Below are 21,738 nucleotides of genomic sequence, written 5' to 3'. Positions count from 1 at the left end.
TTGGCAAAAAGATTCACTTGATATCATTGGAAATTATTTGAATGCAACACAAGCTTTTTCTGTGTTTTTTTCTACTTTTTTTTTTATTCCTTTAAAAAAAATCTCATTGTGTTTATTTTTTCTGAGCTGTTACTTTTTTCTTTTTGTTCTCTATTTACTTTTTCCTACATTTCTTTCTTTTCTTTTTTCTGGCTTTTTTTTTAAATTTTTCCTTATTTTTTTCTCTTCCTTTTGTTTCTTTTTTTCTCAGCTTTTCACTACTTTTTCATTTTGGTATTTTTTTCTTTTTTGTTCTATTTCCCCCTTCCTTTAAGTCATGTTGTGCATAATTTTACATAATATTTGGTCATGTTGGGATGAAAGAAGCAAAAACAACCCGAAAAGCCGTTTAGGACCCGAAAGAGCCGGTTCCTTTTAGTGAGCCGAGCCGAAGAAGCCGGTTCTCGACCAACTCTACTAACTTTACTCTACTTCCTTCTACTTCGACCTTGACTTCCAAATACCACATTTAGGACACAACGTCAGGGGAACCCGTGTATTTTTACCTTCACGCACTGTAACTTTGACTTGAGTCACTTCTGACCATTAGTAATTTGGAGACCTGATTTTTGTGCGCTGGCTCGATTTTCTTGTGCGCTGAGAAAGTGCGAGCAGTGCGCAATTGCACCGTTGTCAGTCCGTCTGCGAACCTCAGTGTATACTAGGCGAGCCTTTTCAACCCTGACTCCCACCTGTCCCGTTTTTGCTCCCGTCTGTCTCTGGCTACGACCCGCTTTGATTCCGACCACGTCTGCTCTCCCGTCCCGACTTACGACCCGTTTTCGATCCCTCTTAAAGCGCTTCACACTTACCCATTCAGACACACTCACAAACCGATATCGGGCAATAACTTTGTGGAAGACTTATTTTCAATTGTTCTTGTTGAGGCACTCTTCTAACTCCGAGCGTTGGTCTTTAATTCAATTTCTCCTTTGCTTCCCTCAAGCTTTTTCTGATTTTCTTGTTGGCTGCTTTATACTTGGCCACTCCTCCAGGACTATATCTTTTTAAACAATGTTCACTACGTTGTTGTCAATGAAGTGTACTAGTGAAACAGTATTTTATCAGTGACTTGAATGTTGCTGAATAAAGGACGTCCCCAAAATATACGCAGAGACAGAAATATGGCGGATATTTCTGTCTCTGCGTATATTTTGGGGCGACGCCCAACGACGCTCTCTCCAAAAACAGATGGATTTAAACTCTGGCACCGGGCATAGTGGGACTGCACAGCCCGGATAAGATTACCCCATACTCCCGAAGAACTACCACAGGGCTTCCCGAGGAACACGGTCCACAAAACACATGTAGACCGGATATGCAAACTCCCATGAACCTTCGAGTACCCTGCAGAGTGTGAAGAGCTAGTCCACAGTTCCACTCCCTGGACAAAAACCACACTGCCCCTCTTGAATCCGAGATTCGACGTCCTGACAGACCCTCCTGAGAAGTGTGTTTCCGACTTGGTGCCGGCAATGCGAAACAACCGAACACATTTCAGGAGAGAGATGACGCACACCCAAAACTCCTGAGTCACCACGAAGGACTTACTTAAGGACCTCCGGCCGTTTCTTCAGTTTTCCTCCTTTGGCGTCGGCTATGGCGCTCTGAATGTCGGCGTTGATCAGGTGGGCCTGCAAGCAAGAAGCACAGCTTCGATGCCTCTCGAGGCCAACAGCGGCACCGACTCACCTTGATGTGGTCACACTGGAACAGGTGAAGGTCCGCCTTGTTCTGACCCGAGTCCTTACACTCTAGGGCCAAGATGGAGTCAAAACTGCATGCGTTGGTCACCGCTTGGCACTGCTGCACAGTACTCAGCGGGAAGACTTCCAGCTCGCACTGTAACACAAACGCAAACTTCAGAGAACAAGGACTAGAGACCGATGGTCGGGAACGTAATCCCTATATTAATGGTTTGAGGATGGGAGTGCAATACCATGTTTCTACCACTAACGGCAGGAGCGCTGTAGCCCTTTTCTACCTTTAAGGGGGAATGTCATTGGGATTTTTCAGAGAACAACAAGGACTAGAGACCAGGGGTCGGGAACGTATGGTGGGGAAGCTAGGTGTGGCTCTTTTTTTTCGGAGATATAATCCCTATTTTAATGCTTTGAGGATGGGAGTGCAATACCATGTTTCTACCACTAACGGCAGGAGCGCTGTAGCCCTTTTCTACCTTTAAGGAGGAATGTCATTGGGATTTTTCAGAGAACAACAACAAGGACTACAGACCAGGGGTCGGGAACGTATGGTGGGGGAGCTAGGTGTGGCTTTTTTTTTTTGGAGATTTAATCCCTATTTTAATGATTTGAGGATGGGAGTGCAATACCATGTTTCTACCACTAACGGCAGGAGCGCTGTAGCCCTTTTCTACCTTTAAGGGGGAATGTCATTGGGATTTTTCAGAGAACAACAAGGACTAGAGACCAGGGGTCGGGAACGTATGGTGGGGAAGCTAGGTGTGGCTCTTTTTTTTCGGAGATATAATCCCTATTTTAATGCTTTGAGGATGGGAGTGCAATACCATGTTTCTACCACTAACGGCAGGAGCGCTGTAGCCCTTTTCTACCTTTAAGGAGGAATGTCATTGGGATTTTTCAGAGAACAACAACAAGGACTACAGACCAGGGGTCGGGAACGTATGGTGGGGGAGCTAGGTGTGGCTTTTTTTTTTTGGAGATTTAATCCCTATTTTAATGATTTGAGGATGGGAGTGCAATACCATGTTTCTACCACTAACGGCAGGAGCGCTGTAGCCCTTTTCTACCTTTAAGGGGGAATGTCATTGGGATTTTTCAGAGAACAACAACAAGGACTAGAAACCAGGGGTCGGGAACGTATGGTGGGGGAGCTAGGTGTGGCTCTTTTTTTTCGGAGATATAATCCCTATTTTAATGCTTTGAGGATGGGAGTGCAATACCATGTTTCTACCACTAACGGCAGGAGCGCTGTGGCCCTTTTCTACCCTTTAAGGGGGAATGTCATTGGGATTTTTCAGAGAACAACAACAAGGACTAGAGACCAGGGGTCGGGAACGTAATCCCTATATTAATGCTTTGAGGATGGGAGTGCAATACCATGTTTCTACCACCAATGGCAGGAGCGCTGTAGCCTGTTTCTACCTTTAAGGTGGAATGTTATTGGGATTTTTCAGAGAACAACAACAAGGACTAGAGACCAGGGGTCGGGAACGTATGGTGGGGGAGCTAGGTGTGGCTCTTTTTTTTCGGAGATATAATCCCTATTTTAATGCTTTGAGGATGGGAGTGCAATACCATGTTTTTACCACTAACGGCAGGAGCGCTGTGGCCCTTTTCTACCCTTTAAGGGGGAATGTCATTGGGATTTTTCAGAGAACAACAACAAGGACTAAAGACCAGGGGTCAGGAACGTAATCCCTATATTAATGCTTTGAGGATGGGAGTGCAATACCATGTTTCTACCACCAATGGCAGGAGCGCTGTAGCCCTTTTCTACCTTTAAGGTGGAATGTTATTGGGATTTTTCAGAGAACAACAACAAGGACTAGAGACCAGGGGTCGGGAACGTATGGTGGGGGAGCTAGGTGTGGCTCTTTTTTTTCGGAGATATAATCCCTATTTTAATGCTTTGAGGATGGGAGTGCAATACCATGTTTCTACCACTAACGGCAGGAGCGCTGTGGCCCTTTTCTACCCTTTAAAGGGGAATGTCATTGGGATTTTTCAGAGAACAACAACAAGGACTAGAGACCAGGGGTCGGGAACGTATGGTGGGAAAGCTAGGTGTGGCTCTTTTTTTTCGGAGATATAATCTCTATTTTAATGCTTTGAGAATGGGAGTGCAATACCATGTTTCTACCACTAACGGCAGGAGCGCTGTGGCCCTTTTCTACCCTTTAAGGGGGAATGTCATTGGGATTTTTCAGAGAACAACAACAAGGTCTAGAGACCAGGGGTCTGTCTCTGTTTTTTCTCTCGCTGATTGGCTCCCTGCCACTTTTTAACCCCCCCGGCTCCCTGTAACCAGCGTTCTGCGAACCTATGCTCCCAGCTAAGCAAGCTCCTTACCTTCCGACCTTTTCCTGCCATTTTCTCCTGCCTGATACATGTTGCCGACCTGTTTCCGGACCCGTTTCTGCCCTGCTCTTCCGTCACGGCCATCGACCTGTTTTGCCCTGTTTCCTGCCTGATACCTGTTGCCGACCTCTTTTCTGGACTCGTTACCGACCTTACTCCCCCGTCCCGGCTATCGACCAGTTTTCCCGCTGTCTGCGACTATCCTCGCTTGACACGGAAGTGCCACTTCCGCGTTCCTGCCATCAGCTACCCGTGTCCGACGATCATCGGATCGTGGAAGCAAGCACTGCTCTCTCTTATCAATAAAACGGAGTAAAACGAACGCGATTGGGTCCTGTCTCCGTTTCTGGCTTTGTGACATAGGGAGCATCCTCTGGCTGTGTTTGTTAGCACAGAGTATAAAGTGTAAGGGAGGATTACTTCAAATGATATTTATTTGATTTAGAATCCAATTCAGTGGTTTCTGAGTAGACCAGCAGAGGGTGCTAGAGCTTCCCCCACCCGAATCAGTTCCTAAAATAGGAAGTAATCCTCCAAATACATTATATATTAGCTTTAAATGATAAAGACTAGAGACAAAGAGGCCATTTTGAGCTATTTCTGATAGTGGATCGTCATCCCCACCTAATGGGCAATCCAGTCAGGAGCAATCCCAATTTTAAAACTAAATAAATTTTACAGTGTTTAAAGCACTTTTCCCTACACAAGTACATACGAAGTAGAGGATTTCTTCTTCCAAGGGGGGTGACAGAAAATAATTAAGAAGCACTGTGCTAGTGAGACATTCGCCCTTTACCATTTCCTGGATCTTTTTTCATGGGTGTAGTTTGCACAAATATGAATGAAAGATGACCACTTGATTATTAGGGTAAGAACTGTGACAATGTCACATAGCTGAAGATTCTCGTTTGCAGTATTTTGTGACATTTTCTAAAAAGACCTCTGCTAGCACCTTGTTTTCAAACTTTTATTCACCACAAAAATAACAGTCAAAATGAACTTTAAGGATCAAAAGTAACTTTGGAAAGCAGACTAATTTTAAGTGAGACATGTGTTGAAATGATATCTGAGCCCTTTAGTGTTACCTGTGGTGTTCCGCAGGGTTCAGTACTTGGCACCCTTCTTTTTAGCATTTACATGCTTCCATGAGGTGATATTATTCGCAAGTTTAATATCAGTTTTCATTGCTACGCAGATTAAACTCAACTATATCTTCGGATGGAGGAATCTGCCACACTAAACGGTGTAAACATGACTTGACTTGACTTGAAATGATAAAGTTTTATGAAATCATCAAACGTCATTCAGTGAAATAGAATACACTAAAGAATTAGCTTTTGAGAAATGTTGTTGAATTTAGTCAAATAGGTTCCCGACCCGCCCTGCGATTGGCTGGCAACCAGTTCAGGGTGTCCCCTGCCCACTGCCCGATGATTGCTGGGGTGGGCTCCAGCACCCCCGCGACCCTACTGAGGATAAGCGGTAAGGCTAATGAGATGAGAGATGAGGTTCCCGACCCGTGAACCAAACAGAGCAGATAAAAAGTTACCTGACCTTGGTGTCAGCATCTATGAGGCTGACGTTGTCGTGGTGGACCTGCAATATCATGTCCTGCGTCCAGATCTTCCCTTTGGCGTCCAGGAGACGCAATCTCCGAACCCCGTCTTCAACCGTCATCAATCCGGCTTTGCGATCTAATACGAAAGTGCTCAGGTGCTGCAGACAGAAGCAGAAGCGTGAGCGAGACGACCAAACAGGCGACAGATGCAAACTAGGGCTGCAACCATTAATCGACATCGTAGCTCAGTTCAGTCCATTGTTCAGAAAAAGGTAAAGACTCTGCCCTACTTACGAACGAGATCATTCCTAAGTTGAATTTGTTCGTAAGTTGCTCCGGTGCTATATTTTGTATGTTTAAGGTTTATGGAAATACGAAGGCTTGAACACATAACCTGTTTCTTTTTTGTACTAAAAATAAAATAATATGCTTCATAAAGATGAATAAAGTTGAGTTCAACTTAGTTTTGGAAGATGAGCTTCAAGAGTTAGGCAACTTCCTCCTGTGTCATGGTTGCCATGGCGCCCGATTGGCCCTGCCTGTGTGTCACGGTTGCCATGGTGCCCAATTGGCCCCGCCTGTGTGTCACGGTTGCCATGGTGCCCCATTGGCCCCGCCCGTGTGGTGCCAGCTGCGGCTTGTTGAGACTTTCTGTTTATATAAAGCTCAGCACTCTCTTGCTTCAGTGTCAGCCTGTCAAACGAACTTCTGCCCCACAAGATGTGGGTTCTGACTTAGTCCTGTTTTCCTGTTTCCAGTCCGGTATTGTTCCTGTTCATTTTTGTCCTGTTTAATTTTTGGGTCAGTCCGTCTGCGAACCTCAATGAACACTAGGCAAGCCTTTTTCGACCCTGACTCTCACCTGTCCCGTTTTCTGCTCCAGTCTGTCCCCGGCTTGGACCTGGTTTTTGATCCTGACCACGTCTGCTCTCCCTTCCCGGCTTTCAACCTCTTTTTGTCCCCGACTACGTCTTCTCTCCTATTCTGGCTTCCGACTCGCTTCTGACCACGTTTTTGCTCTCCTGTCCTGGCTACCGACCTGTTTTTCCGTCCCTGACAGCGCCATCGCTCGCCACGGAAGATCCACTTCCGTGTTCGGCGCACAATCCGAGTATCAGAGCGACTTGCCTGCCGCGTCCAGCGAACACCGGATCGTGGGCGCAGCCCTTTCTCTTTCTTCCAATAAAACCTCTGAGAAACACAGCGCAAGAGGGTCCTGTCTCCGTTCTGGTCCTGACATTACAGGGATAAAACATGTGTTTGATACAACGATATGACCTCTGAGCCTTTTACCTGTGGCATTCCTCAAGGCTCTGTACTTGGTCCCCTTCTTTTCAGCATTTATATGCGTCCTTTAGGTGATATTATTCCCATCCAATAGCCGTTTGAGAGTTTTTGTGAAAACATGACTTTACTTGACTTGATTTGAATTTATTATTAAGCACTCAGCCTAATTGGTTTTAGTTGGTTTAGTTTTTGTACGTATCCTGAAGTATGTTCAGTATTTTCCATTGTATTAATTTTTCTTGGGTTCATTATCAGTCGAAATTTATAAAAACATGATGATTCGACTCATGGTTTTGATAGTCTGTGACTCCTCAACTATTAAACTAGCGCTTAGTTGCAGCCCTAACGGGAACTGACCTCCACTTGGTACTGAGAAGTGTCCGTGTGGCTGTTGATGCTACTCGTGCACCATCCTTGCTTTTGCCCTGAAGAACACAAAATCGTCATCGGGAGACCTAGGACATCGTCTTTATACAATGGACAGAGGACACTCACTTTTCTTGTTATGTCTGGACGAGTGCAGGAAGTAGACTTGATCGCTTCCTGTCCACGAACAGTTCGAAACAGTTAGCACCAGTTACAATTACTATCAAAATTTCAAACTGAAAACTTTACTTACCGACCAGAGCTTTCGCACGGGACTTAGCGTTAGCTTTGGCTTGAGGAGCGTCATGGCCACTGGCACATAAACACATCAAAAATGTTTGATGTCAGGGTTGGGTAGGGTTACTTTAACTGGATTACTTTCAATTACTTTTTGATTACTTCAATACCAAATATGCTAATAAAAGACTGCCCCGGACTCTGATTGGCTCCCTATTCCTATCTAAACCCACTCCTATCTGTCGCCTTTTGTCAGTCCATCTGCGAACCTCAGTGAACACTAGGCAAGCCTTTTTTCGACTCTGACTCCCACCTGTCCTGTTTTTTGCTCCTGTTTGTCCCCCGGCTTCGACCCGTTTTTGATCCTGACCATGTCTACTCTCCCGTCCCGGCTTCTGACTTCTTTGTGTCCCCGACCACGTTTTTGCTCTCTGTCCCGGCTACTGACTCGTTTTTTTCCGTTCCTGACACCGCCATCACTCGCCACCAAATATGAATAAAATGACTCCATTTTGTGCAGGCTTGGGGAGTAACGGAACACATGGAACGGCAAAAATGATGTTGGCAAGCTGCTTGGATTTACTTTCATTTTGTGTTTGTTTTGCCGGAGATCAAAGAGATCAAAGCCAGGAGCGAAAGCTTACCACGTGTTGCGAGTCATTATTTTATTCCTATTTAGTTTCTTTTGTCTTTTATGAGCATATTTGGTATTGGAGTCATCCAAAAGTCATTGAAAGTAATCCAGTTAAAGTAACCCTACCCAACCCTGTTTGATGTCAATACTACTATACAAACAAAACTATCTCTACAGTCAGGTAAAGGTTAAAGGGAATGTGTCAGGACCAATTCATGACTAGAACTTCAAAGTTAAAATTCATGTCCAAGTCATTGTGGGCCAAAATTAGCTCCAAGTATTGTTCTATAGTCCTGATCTAGACCCACGTTCATGTGTCTGAATTTTCAGTCACGGTTACGGTCGTTGGAGCCCTGGTCCCAGTCCGATTTCTGTTAATGTTTGAAGGGTTTTATACATTTGACTCTAAAAGATTTTATACGATTGAATACAAATTACATTTAATGCAAAAGATATTCACTGACTGGGCTGTAGTACAAGGTCAGGGCAGGCGGGTGGAAAATGTTGTTTACAAGAACGGCAGGAACAGGACGTACTGCTGATAATCATGCCCACATTTCTTGTGTAAATATTGTGTAAATTATAACCTTTATCTTCTTAGTTCCTTTATTATCTTTTATCCTCACTGTTAAATGTGACTCTGGAGTGCCACGTCAAATTTCGTTGTTACAATATGTTCAACCCATTTTGTAACAATGACAATAAAGGTATATTCTATTCTCATCTCATCTCATCAGCTGCACCGCTTATCCTCAGTAGGGTCGCGGGGATGCTGGAGCCCATCCAAGCAATCATCGGGCAGTAGGCAGGGGACACCCTGGACTGGTTGCCAGCCAATCGCAGGGCACACGGGGACAGACAACTCATTCGCTCATTCACACCTAGGGACAATTTGGACCGGCCAATTCACCTGAAATGCATGTTTTTGGAATGTGGGAGGAAACCCACGCAAGCACGGGGAGAACATACAAACTCCGCACAGTAAGGCCGGGAGCTGGATTTGAACCCACTCAGGAGGTTCCCAAGACCTCAGAACTGTGCCGCACACGGGCTAACTACTGCGCCGCCGTGCTTCTATTCTATTCTATTCTATTCTATTCTATAATCAGCACATCCAGACGCTGTTGACGCAGAAAGGCCCTGATGTCGTGGAAACGCTCTGTGTTGTTTTGAGTATCCCAGACATCGGGACGCTCATCTACGAGATGGTGAAGCCCAGGGGGCTTCCTTGGCACGCCCATGGGAGGAGCCGACACACCATAAGAGAAAGCTAAAGGACTTCAGAAGAGGGCTCCCCAGAGACTCCAACGTCACTAATTCGGCCGTTTTCGATCGAGTACAGTTAGTTAAATTGTTAGGGAAAATAAATCTGCCCCCGTGTGGAAATGTCGGCTTTCCTGTTCATTTTTCCCTCAAAAACGAGCGCGCATAAATTGTTGGGTGAATGTAGCTTGTGTTTGGTTAATGGAGTCAGACAACTCATTCGAACAATTTGGTAAACGCTACATTTTGATATTTAATCCCAAAATGTTACAGAAAGCTGATTGGGTGTGTCAGTTTCGCTCTTGCGAGTTTGATAGAATTAGCGCCGATGATCAGCTTTAGCATCTCGGGGTCAAAGCGAGGATCATCAGCGGCTTAGCTTTAGGACCAGTAGCGATTCAAGTTAGCATCTACAGCGTTAGCAACATGAGGCTTCTACCGTCAGCATTCAGAAAAGAGGCTAGCAAGTAAAAAGGAAACACAAGAGAGGCAAAGAGTTTTAAAAGGAGCGGAAATGAGACAACTGACTTGGTGTAGGGTGAGCCGAACGTGGCGGGGACAAAGTGTGACGTCTCGTCTCCGATCATCTTGTTTCTGATTAACAACTAAAAGAAAAACACAAACAGAAGAAAACGAGTGTCACCAACTTCATTGAGGTTGACGATTGCTACTTTGTTCCTGATTAGTGCTGAAGGTCAGCAAATATACACACATTTCTAAAATATCTTATCGTGGTATTGTTGTAGAATATAGCCTTGCATTTGTAGAATAGATTTGCATACATTTGTTCAGGAGACTTGCTGACATGTAGAAAGACTTGCTTACAGTTGGGAGAAATGTTGCTTACATCTCGGGAAGGTCTCGGCGGACGAATTAGTATAAACAATCCTCCTTAAGGGAGGACAACAGATAACGGCAAAGGGCAAGGTGACATAAACTGGCATAAACTTAAAAACACTTCCAAATAAGGGTGCCACGTGAAAGGAGCGGGACTAGACCGATTCACATGCTGTGTTGAAACTATAAAGACCCAGTTTTCTTGTTGAAATTGTTGTATCAATTAAAAAGAGCTCCCTCTGACGTCATTTGATTCCTGCATTCTTTGAAAACGTATGAGACGATTTCTCGACAAATCTTCTTCAACAAATTGGTCTTATCTTCATCAGTATTAGCCTGTTAATACTCTGTTATTAATATTTTATTACTAGGTATTATGTCACGAGCCAGAAACGGAGACAGGACCCAGGAGCGTTTGTTTACTCGGTTTTATTGACAAAGATGGAGAGCAGGGCTTGCTTCCACGATCCGATGATCAACGGACAAGGGTAGCAGGTGGCGGGAACGGGAAGTGGCACTTCCGTGTCGAGCGAGGATAATCGTAGACTGCAGAGATACTGGTCACAACCCGGGACGGGAGAGCAAGGGCGGTATCGAGTTCGGAAACAAGGTCAGCAACAGGTGTCAGGCAGGTAGCGAGGCAATACAGGTCGGGTGTCGGGATGGCAGAACAGGGCAGAATCAGGTCCGGAAACAGGTTGGCAACGGGTATCAGGCAGAGAGAAACAGGGCAGGAAAAGTGTCTGAACGTGAGAGCTTGCCGAGCTGAGAGCATCGGTTCGCAACGATCTGACAGGGGGTTTAAAAAGAGTCTATTAGCCAATCAGCTCTCAGGGCTGTTGGTGGCAATTGGGCAGTCACAGGTGCCTTGAATCGGCAATCATGACAAAAACGAGTGTCCCCAACTTTATTGACATTGACGATTATTACTTTGTTCCTGATTAGTACTGAAGGTCAGCAAATATACATACATTTCTAAAATATCTTATCGTGGTATTAGCCAGTTGATACTATCAATATTTTATTACTAGGAAAAATTAAAAGTGGGACTAAACTGCAGAAATGACTGTCTGCAGCATCTGTCCCCTGTCCAAGCAGCAAAAAGACGGTCCATCAGCCTTTTGTCCCCTGTTCTGGTAGGTAATGACAACAAGAACTCTTGTCCGCCCTTATCCACTGTTCCAAACGGGAAGGACAAGGTCCATTGTCCGCAACTATCCTCTGTTTTGATGGGAAGGTACAAAGTCTCTTGGCCTCACCCATCCCCCGTCCCAGCTACAAGGAGAGGGTCCCTGTTCTAGCAGTGAAGGACAAGGTCCCTCTGCCACACCCATCCCCTGTTCTGGCGGAGAAAAACGGTCTGCAGCCTTTGTTCTCTGTCCCTGCGGCAAGAAGATCTTTCACCAGCATTTGGTCCCTTTTCCTGCAGTAAGGAGAAGGTCTTCTGGCCAGATTCTGGTTCCTACTTTGGTAGGGAATAACAATGACAGCAGAGGTTGTTGGGTCATTGTCTTTTACTTCCATTTTCATTTTGTCTTCCACTTCCATGTCAGGTTTTATCTGTTTTTTTATTTTGTTGACTGCTTTGGATCATTTGTTAATTGCTTTTTAATCACTTACTTGTTCAGATAGATAGATAGATAGATAGATAGATAGATAGATGTCTAGATAGATAGGTGTCTAGATAGATAGATGTCTAGATAGATAGGTGTCTAGATAGATAGATAGATAGATAGATGTCTAGATAGATGTCTAGATAGATAGATAGATAGATAGATAGATAGATGTCTAGATAGATAGATGTCTAGATAGATAGATAGATGGATAGATAGATAGATAGATGGATAGATGTCTAGATAGATGGATAGATGTCTAGATAGATGTCTAGATAGATAGATAGATAGATGTCTAGATAGATAAATAGATGGATAGATGGATGGATGGATGGATGGAAAGATAGATAGATAGATAGATAGATAGATAGATAGATAGATAGATAGATAGATAGATAGATAGATAGATAGATAGATGTCTAGATAGATCGATGGATAGATAGATAGATAGATAGATCTTTAGATGAATGGATGGATGGATGTCTAGATAGATAGATAGATAGATAGATAGATAGATCAGTCTGTCCGTGGAACAAGACTGTGAAAGCAGTCTGTCGCTGAAGCTGCTCTTCTGTTTGGAGATGATGTTTGTTACCTTGTTCATGATTTTGTTATGAAATACCATATTTTTCGAGCACCCTCGTCTCTGGTCCTGCTTACCTACTTGACGAAATCAGTAAAAGGATTTCTTTTACCAGAACAGTTTCCTCTAATATAAAAAGCTTTCTATAAATCTCTTCCATTATGATCATTTTTAAATTTGCCTAGAAAATCACAATGACTTTACTGGTGGGCATTTATCTCAGACACCATGCAGACAAGTTTCATCAAATAATCCCAATTTTATGCAACATCTATTACTGCCTGCTCATCCTGGAAGGGGGATTACCTCTTGTGTGGCCCCTTCAAGGTTTCTTATTTTGAGATTATTACTGCTCGCTGGATGGTTTCAAATCGGGGAATGTTGTCACTGTGGCCCGTGTGCCGTCCTTTGAGACTCTTGCGTCTCAAATAAACGAGACTCCGCAAGAAATAAAAGGACATTTGTGACACACCCACAGAACTCTCCATGCGGCCCCTCCCCTCCCTGTGCATCCAGTTACCATGGAGACGGCCGGCAGCCCGGCCAAAGCGCACGCTGTCTTGGTAATATCGTCATGGTAACCGACACCTCAGCACAATTCAAACAACACGTCGTGGACTGAATGTGCAAAGGTGTGTGCCGGTCCAGAAAACCATTCAAAATCCGGACCCTCCCCTGTTGCTTCGCACTAGGGCTTCAAAAGTCGTCGACAAAAATGGATAATAACAGTCGCGGGACGGGTTTTTCCAACAGAGTGAGAGATCTTGCACGATTGTAATCTCTGCTGAGTGTCGCTCATGGTACAGAAAGTATCAAAACAAAAATGTTTTGAAGAATTTTAGCCTGGATACGGCCAATCAAAAGACAGGTTGCAAAGATTACAAAGCAGACCTTGCGTATCATGGCAGTAGCCCAGTGACGCTGTCAGGACCAGAACAGAAACAGAACCCACTCGCGTAACGCTTGCCACAAGTTTTATTGGACGAAAGAAAAAGGGCTGCGCCCACGATCCGGTGTTCACTGGACGGCAGAAGCAAGTCGCTCTTGTACTTGGATTGTGATCGAACACAGAAGTGGATCTTCCAGGGCTAGCGATGGCGGTGTCGGGAATAAAAAAACGGGTCAGTAGCCGGGACAGGAGAGCAAATACGTGGTCGGGGTCGAAAGCGAGTCGTAAACCAGGAAAGGAGAGTCGATATGGTCAGGGGCAAAAGAGGTCGAAAGCCGGGACGGGAGAGTAGACGTGGTCAGGATCAAAAACAGGTCGTAGCTGGGGGACAGAGGGGAGCAAAAAACAGGTCTGAGGCAGGGTCGAAAAAGGCTTGCCTAGTGTTAACTGAGGTTGGCAGACAGACTGACAACAGGTGACAGAAAGGAGTGGGTTTAAATAGGGAGCCAATCAGATTCTATCTGTTCCGTTGTTTAATATCAGTGTCCAGTTTCGTTCCCATCTAGTTTGTCCTGGTTCATTTTGATATACTGTTTTGATATCAATCCTGTCAGTCCCGTTGTTTGATATCGGTTTCCAGTTTCGTTCCTGTCTAGTTTGTCCTGTTTCATTTCGATATACTGTTTTGATATAAATCCTGTCCGTCCCGTTGTTTGATATTAGTTTCCAGTTTCGTTTCCGTCTAGTATGTCCTGTTTCATTTCGATATCCTGTCTTGATATCAAACCTATCTGTTCCGTTATTTAGTATCGGTTTCCAGTTTCGTTCCTGTCTAGTTTGTGCTGTTTCATTTCGATATCCTGTCTTGATATCAACCCTCTCTGTCCCGTTGTTTAATATCAGTTTCCAGTTTCGTTCCCGTCTAGTTTGTCCTGTTTCATTTCGATATCATGTTTTGATATCAATCCTGTCTGTCTTGTTGTTTAATATCGGTTTCCAGTTTCGTCCCTGTCTACTGTGTCCTGTTTAATTTGGATATCCTGTTTCGATATCAATCCTGTCTGTCCCGTTGTTTAATATCAGTTTCCAGTTTCGTTCTCGTCTAGTTTGTCCAGTTTCATTTCGATATCCTGTTTTGATATCATCCTGTCTGTTCCGTTGTTTGATATCGGTTTCCAGTTTCATTCCCGTCTAGTTTGTCCTGTTTAATTTCGATATCCTGTTTGATATCAATCCTGTCTGTCTTGTTGTTTAATATCAGTTTCCAGTTTCGTCCCCGTCTACTGTGTCCTGTTTAATTTGGATATCCTGTTTCGATATCAATCCTGTTTGTCCTGTTGTTTAATATCAGTTTCCAGTTTCGTTCTCGTCTAGTATGTCCTGTTTCATTTCGATATCCTGTCTTGATATCAACCCTATCTGTTCCGTTATTTAGTATCGGTTTCCAGTTTCGTTCCTGTCTAGTTTGTGCTGTTTCATTTCGATTTCCTGTTTCGATATCAATCCTGTCCGTCCCGTTGTTTAATATCAGTTTCCAGTTTCGTTCCCGTCTAGTTTGTCCTGTTTCATTTCAATATCCTGTTTTGTTTTCAATCCTATCTGTTCCGTTGTTTAATATCAGTTTCAAGTATCGTTCCCGTCTAGTTTGTCCGGTTTCATTTCGATATCCTGTTTCAATATCAATCCTCTATGTCCCCTCCTGTCTGGTATCGACCCCTATCTGTTTGATATCTGCTCGGGCAATTGCTATCCAATCATTCCACGCCAGACCGCTGCCTGACATGCATGACTCCCCATTTCCCGTAAAATAAAAAGATGGTGTAAGAAACGTCACGCGTTTGGGTCCTGATCCTGTTCCGGTTCATGACAATTATCGCTCCTCCGTTTTTTTCTTATCCTTAGCATTATTTTGCCAAAGCCCGGATCGGCCACCAATTTTTGGGTCCCGACCCACCGGTTGAGCACCATTGCCCTAAAAAGTTCTGTTAGGAATTTAGAAACATTTACAATTTTGAACGGGTGAAAAAATAGGGTTTAACAATCAGTGTTCACGACATGGGCGTAACTAGCCCATTTTTGAGGGGGCTCAAGCACCCCCCCAAACACCCCCCCAAAATCATAGTACAGTACTTTTAAAACTCTCACTTCTTTAATAAAGGACAAGATGGGCTTAAATAGGATCAACAACAACAACAACAACAAAAAAATGGAAATACCCCACTGCCTTGAAATGGTTCAGTTCGTTAAGATTCCTAACAGCGGATATTGATGGTTCTTGGCAATAAAACAGCTTTCATTAGAGAACACAAAGGTACATAATCTATTTGTTATTTTATTATTTAAAAGACTGAATTATTATTTTTAACGATGGAGGGATATTTGGAAGTGGTTGTTGGTGAAAATGGATGAGAGATTAGACACTCTATCAAAACTATTAACCTGCTGAAGGATTTTATACATTTGACTATAAAAGATTTTACACGATTGAATATAAGTTACATTGATCGAGTGCAATGAAGATTTTCACTGAGTGGGCTTCAGGTCACGCTGTTTTGGCTGGGGAATTTCGATTACAGGACTCTGACGAAGGACGGCAGGCATTGTTTTGATAAACGCTCTGCTGTTTTGAGTTTTTCCAGACATCGAGGCGAGCGGGTGGACCCCACGTGGGGGCTTCCCTGGCACGCCCATGGGAGGAGCCGGCACACCAGCTTGCGGAAAAAACCGTGGGCCGAAGAGAAGCAGGAGATCGAGAAAGGAGGCTTGACAGAGACACTCATTCGGGTAATTCGGCCATATATTCGACGGAGTTTACTTCGTGAATTTGTTTAAGGAATTAAATCTGCCCTGATGACGTAGAAACGTGTTGTTTAGAGTGTTCCAGACATGGCGGCGCTCTTCTCCGAGATGGTGAAGCCCAGGGGGCTTCGTTGGCGTGCCCATGGGAGGAGTCGGTACGCCATTGTGCGGGGAGAAGATGGCCAATGAGAAGAGAGCTAAAGGACTTCAGAAGAGGGCTATATATATTTAATTCCTAACACTGCTCATGACTCAATCTCATAGGCAGAAAAAGGAAACAAAACCAACCAAATCACAATTAAATGAGATGCGGTCCCTCATTTAGGATGTAAGGGGAAAAAAGCAACGATTATCTGATGATCTGAGTAAATATTCGTAGACATGTCGCAGCTCCAGTTGACACGTGGACGACAGGCTTTGTTTTTCGCCATTGAACGCGACAGCTGTCGAGCGCTAGTAAGAAGATAAGAAGATTTGGGAAGACTGCATCACTCGCACTAACGCTTCATTCGAACATCCATTATCTCAGGGGTGTCAAACTCATTTGAACTCGGGGGGCCACACCATAGAACAAACATTCTGTCGGGGGCCGGACTAGTAGATTCAAGAGAAAGAAAAAGAGAGAAAGAGGAAGGGAAAAGGAGAGAGGGGCGGGACAAAGAAAGAGAGAGAGGGAGAGAGCGTGAGAAAAAAAGAAAGGGAGAGGAAGAAAGAAATCCAAAGAGAAATAGAAAGACACAAGGAGAGAAAGGAGAAAAGAAAGCGCGAAGGGTAGGAAGAGAGAAAGAGAAAAGGAGAAAAAGAAAAAAGAGAGAGAGAGAAATACAAGAAGAGTGTCTTTGTAGGAGGCACCTGGCTTTGGCAACATCAAGTTGACATATTTCAACCTGCAGCTTGTTTTTCTCCTGGGCTTCTCTGAGTGTTGTCTCGCGGGCCGGGTTCAATCCCTTAGTGGGTCTGATCTCTCTCTCTCTCTCTCTCTCTCTCGTCATCTGTCTGTCTTTCTCTCTCTCGTCATCTGTCTGTCTTTCTCTCTCTCGTCATCTGCCTCTCTCTCTCTCTCTCTCTCTTTCTCTCGTCATCTGTCTGTCTTTCTCTCTCTCGTCATCTGCCTCTCTCTCTCTCTTTCTCTCTCTCTCGTCATCTGTCTGTCTTTCTCTCTCTCTCTCGTCATCTGCCTCTCTCTCTCTCTCTCTCTCTCTCACTCTCTCTCTCTCTCTCATCATCTGGCTCTCTCTCTTTCTCACACTCATCATCTCTCTCTCTCTCTCTCTCTCTCATCTCTCTCTCTCTCTTTTCCACCCCTTTTCTCCCACTCTCTGTGTCTCTCTTTTTCTCTTCCTTTGTTGCTCTTTGTCTCTTTCTCTCTGTGTCTTTTAACCTCTTTTGCTCTAACTTCCTTTTTTCCTTTTCTCTTTCTCTCTTCCTACCCTTCACACTTTCTTTTCTCTTTTCTCTCCTTCTGTCTTTCTATTTCTCTTTGGATTTCTTTCTTCCTCTCCCTTTCTTTTCCCCCTCTCTCACGACTTTTTATCTTTTGTTTCTCACGCTCACTCCCTCTCTCTCTTTTTCTTTCTTTGTCCCACCCTCTGTCCCTTTCCCTCCCTCTTTCTCTTATTTCTTCCTCTCTCTTTTTCTTTCTCTCTAATCTACTAGTCCGGCCCCCGACAGAATGTTTGTTCTATGGTGTGGCCCCCGAGTTCAAATGACTTTGACACCACACAAATGATCAAGCCGAAAGTGAGTTTGTGACAGGAGCGAGTCACAGTAAACCAGGGGATGTCACTGACCTTCTGCGGGAAATCGGCAGTAGGGGGCGCTCACCCTCGGAGTCCAGGTTTCGGGCGTCGCTGGCGAAACCGACGAGGGGCATGGGAAGTAAGACGGTCCAGGTTGTTCCAGGGAAAGGACGGCGAATCCTCCTCGGGGGAAGTCGGCCTTAAGCTCCTCGACCAGGCACCTGACCGACGAAAGCGGGAGGCGGGGCGAGCGACAGGAAGTCTCGACAGGATTTACTGTTGCGGTCGAGAGAGAAAGGTGTGTTTGTGGACGTGCGACTGTGACTTTTGCACTCGAAACGTGGAGAAGAACAAACATGGCCCTTGATACCGGGCCCAAAGAAAGGATATTGCGTCATTATTCGGAGGATATATCGGGGGGGGGGGGAAACATATGGCCCCGGGGGCCGGATCGGGCCCGCTAACAGGTTGAATCCGGCCTGCGAGACCATGTTGAGAGAAGTATAAGAAAAAAATGAGCTGCTTCCATCAATCACCTGCAGCTGGATGTCACCAAAGCCAGGGGGCACTCCCAAAACGACTGTAGCCGTTTTACTCTTTCTCTTTTCTGAATTTCTCTTTCTTTCTCTCGGTTAATCTCTCCTTTCTTTTTTTCTGTTTCCCTCTGACTTTTTTTCTCTTTCTTTTTCTTTCAATCTTTCTTTCACCTTTTATCTTTCTCTCTGTCTCTCTATCTACATTTCTTTTATTTCTCTCTCTTTTTCTCTTTCTGTCTTTACTTCCCTCTCTTTCTATCAGTCTTCTCTTTCTCTCTCCCTTTACACTCTATGTCCTTCTTGTTATCCGTATTTTTCTTATTTTTTCTCTTTTTCTGTCTGTCTCTCAAAGAGTCCTTTTTCTCTCTCTTTCATTCTCTTTTTGTCTGCCGGTCTATCCTTGCCACTCTTTATCTCTCTCTTTTGCTTTTTTATTTCTCTCTCTTTTTGTCCGTCTTTTTTTCTCTCTTTCTCTTTCTGTCTGTACTTCCCTCTCTTTCAGTCTCTCTTTTTATCTCTCTCTCTCTGTTTTTTCTTTCTCTCTCTCCCTTTCCACTCTATGTCCTTCTTGCTATCCTTATTTCTCTTTCTTTTTTCTCTTTTTCTGTCTTTCTCTCTTTCATTCTCTTTTTGTCTCCTGATCTTTCCCGGCCACTCTCTTTTTTTATCTCTCTCTATTTCTCTCTCTCTCTTTTTACATTTTTTTTCTCTCTTTCTCTTTTCAATCTCTGTGTCTTACAACCAAGGAGAAATTCGACTGAAGGAGTTGGCGAAGAAAGAATGGTGAATAAAAAGAAAGAGCTGAAAGGTTGATATTTTGCTTGAATTAGGTCATAAAGTCCTCCAAGACACTGGTTCTCAACGGGTCTGACCTCAGGATCCATTATCCCTGCCTGATTACAAGCCGCGAGCCAAATTAAGAAAAAAATATTTCCACTTCCCAAACGAAAAGATTGTCCAGGTTAAAGCAGAGATAGTAGAATATATTGACCTTGTTTCCAATAACAAAATCTGCCCCCGTGTGGAATTGCCGGTCTTTTGTCCATAATTCCCATCAAGAAATGAGCGCGCATTGTTAGGAGAATGTAGGTTGTGTTTGGTTAATGGAGTCAGATAACTCATTCGATAACTAATTCGAACAATTTGGTAAACGCTACATTTTAATATGTAATTCCTAACACTGCTCATGACTCAATCTCATAGACAGAAAAGGGAAACAAAACCAACAAAATCACAATTAAATGAGATGCGGTCCCTGTCAAATGCTTCCATTGACTCAACAGGAAGAAGGGATGGAACAGGGCATTATCGCCATCTCCTGTTAGGGAGTATAATAGCATTATTTTGCCAAGGCTAGGTCCTGACCCACCGCTTTAAAAATAAAAGAAACATATACAATTTCAAAAAGATGACATGGATGCCTTCAAAATAAAGATAATTGTTAACTTTAAAATAGATTTAGGAGGAAGGAAACTTGTACCTGTCTTGTGAGGATAAAATAAGGCGACGAAGCTTAATTCCAAGCTGGAATTTCAGCTCAGCTGCTCCTCGGAGTTGAAAATACAAAGCTAAATCATCCAAAAGACCCTCAAACGCGTCATGACGTCATCAACCTTTGTTGCTATCAACGCTATAATGCCATACGTGCTACCGACTTCAAAATAAACATCAATCCTGAAAGACGTTTCAAAATAAAATAAAAACTATTCCGACGCACGCGTGTGTGCGCGGCTCCGAAAGGAGATCCGAACCTTAATCCTCGACCTGGTTTTAAGAGCCGACGAACGAAGCTGTTTCGGGGTCACCTGGACGCCTCCCGGTTCGGTTCTTCCGACCAGAACCTGCAAAGTAGACCGTAACGGCGTGTTTCTGTGCGGTCACGGCCCCGAGTTCAGACTGCAAGGCAACCATCAATCGTGTGAAAGGATTTAACCCAAATTGTTGTCTGGCAGGTTTAATCACCATTTTTTTTTATGTTTCTTTGAATAGCCAAAATGTAAATGAGTACACATGAATAATAAAAACAGAATATATGCATATTGAATAAGTATATAGCAAAAAGGAAAATACTATTTTATTCTATATTATCCGTGTATGCTAAACACTGTATACCGAGGTTGCAAAGAATATGTCGTTGGCATTCATGTTAATGACAATAAATTAGACGAGAATTTAAAGGAAAAGAATCAAAAAAGAAAAAAATGTGAAAGGGGGGAAAAAAGCGGGAAAAACAACAAAAATAAAATACAGGAGGAATAAGAAAAAAAAACAAAAAGCAAAAACCTAAGAGAAAAGAAACAAAAGATTAAAAAAAATTAAAATGAACGGAAAAAGAGATGCCCTGACAAAGAAACAAGAAAAAAAAGGAAAAAAAGTCAATAGCTAGGGAAAATTAGAGAAAAAACAGCAAAAAAAAGTAAGAAAAGAAACTGGCTTAGAAAAAGGCAAGAAGTGAAAGAAAAAAATGACAAAAAGTAAAAATCTAAGACAAAAGAAACAAAATTAAAAAAATAAAAGGAAAAAGAGATGCCCTGAAAAAGAAATAAGAGAAAAAAAGAAAAACAAGCAAGAAAACAAGAAAAAAGTTAAAAGCTAGGGAAAATAAGAGAAACAACAGCAAAAAAAGAAAGAAAGATAAGAAACTGGCTTAGAAAAAGGCAAAGAATATAAATAACAAAAAGTAAACAACAATAAAAGAACAAGAAGAAAACAATAAAAATGCAAAAATATAGGGAAAGAAGAAAGAAAAGGGGAAAAAGGGCAGATAGACACAAGAGAAAAAAGGAGTCTCGAATGGAGTCATTCGGCGAACAGAGCCGGCACAAAAGTCATTTCGTTCGCGAACAACGGATCACTCACGTTGATGGTTGAATCCAATTTTCTCCCTCAATCCTTTAAAAATGAAAAAACATTTACGTGATGGTGCTTCTTGTTGATAAACAAAGATAAAATTCTTGCACATTTTTCATCAGGCGAGACAAAGAAAATACGAAAATGAATTTGGAAGCATCCTCGTTGTTAAATGCAACGTCCACGAGATGGCGCTGTGCTTGAAAATCAGAATATAAACTTATGGTGGATTTTTTCCATTTTATTTGTAAAAGTTAACTATCATTGCATTTTCAAGAAACTTCCTTCTTTGTACTTTATCTTCGCTGATCTAAAAGTACTTCCAGCACACGAAGAAGTTTATCATCATTTTAACTACAAAGCTAGCACGATTTCATTTCGAGGTAAGAAGGGCCGAAGAAATTCCGCCCGGGTCCACCGGTATTAAAGCCCGACCCCGACCTTTCA

At 43.4% G+C, this 21,738-nt stretch overlaps 1 protein-coding gene across 1 annotated transcript in view; it reads right to left on the bottom strand.

Annotated features, from left to right (window-relative positions):
• Positions 1 to 20,186, bottom strand: part of eps8a (EGFR pathway substrate 8a, signaling adaptor) — a 46,210-nt gene extending 26,024 nt beyond the window's left edge. Inside the window, exons 1-8 of the mRNA XM_088347320.1 lie at positions 19,922 to 20,186; positions 17,957 to 18,181; positions 7,565 to 7,623; positions 7,441 to 7,488; positions 7,303 to 7,370; positions 5,655 to 5,816; positions 1,732 to 1,881; positions 1,591 to 1,673 (exon numbers count right to left, since the gene is read on the bottom strand). Of these exons, the coding sequence (XP_088203446.1) occupies positions 1,591 to 1,673; positions 1,732 to 1,881; positions 5,655 to 5,816; positions 7,303 to 7,370; positions 7,441 to 7,488; positions 7,565 to 7,623; positions 17,957 to 18,039 (653 nt within the window). The 5' untranslated portion in view covers positions 18,040 to 18,181; positions 19,922 to 20,186. The remainder of the gene's footprint in view (positions 1 to 1,590; positions 1,674 to 1,731; positions 1,882 to 5,654; positions 5,817 to 7,302; positions 7,371 to 7,440; positions 7,489 to 7,564; positions 7,624 to 17,956; positions 18,182 to 19,921) is intronic.
• Between the last annotated feature and the right edge of the window lie 1,552 nt (positions 20,187 to 21,738).

Source organism: Urocampus carinirostris, chromosome 11 (assembly GCF_059441175.1).
Source record: "Urocampus carinirostris isolate Australia breed hairy pipefish chromosome 11, RoL_Ucar_1.0, whole genome shotgun sequence".
Lineage (NCBI taxonomy): Eukaryota > Metazoa > Chordata > Actinopteri > Syngnathiformes > Syngnathidae > Urocampus > Urocampus carinirostris.
The sequence above is the reverse complement of the archived record's forward strand: the minus strand, read 5'-3'. Positions and strand labels throughout refer to the sequence as shown.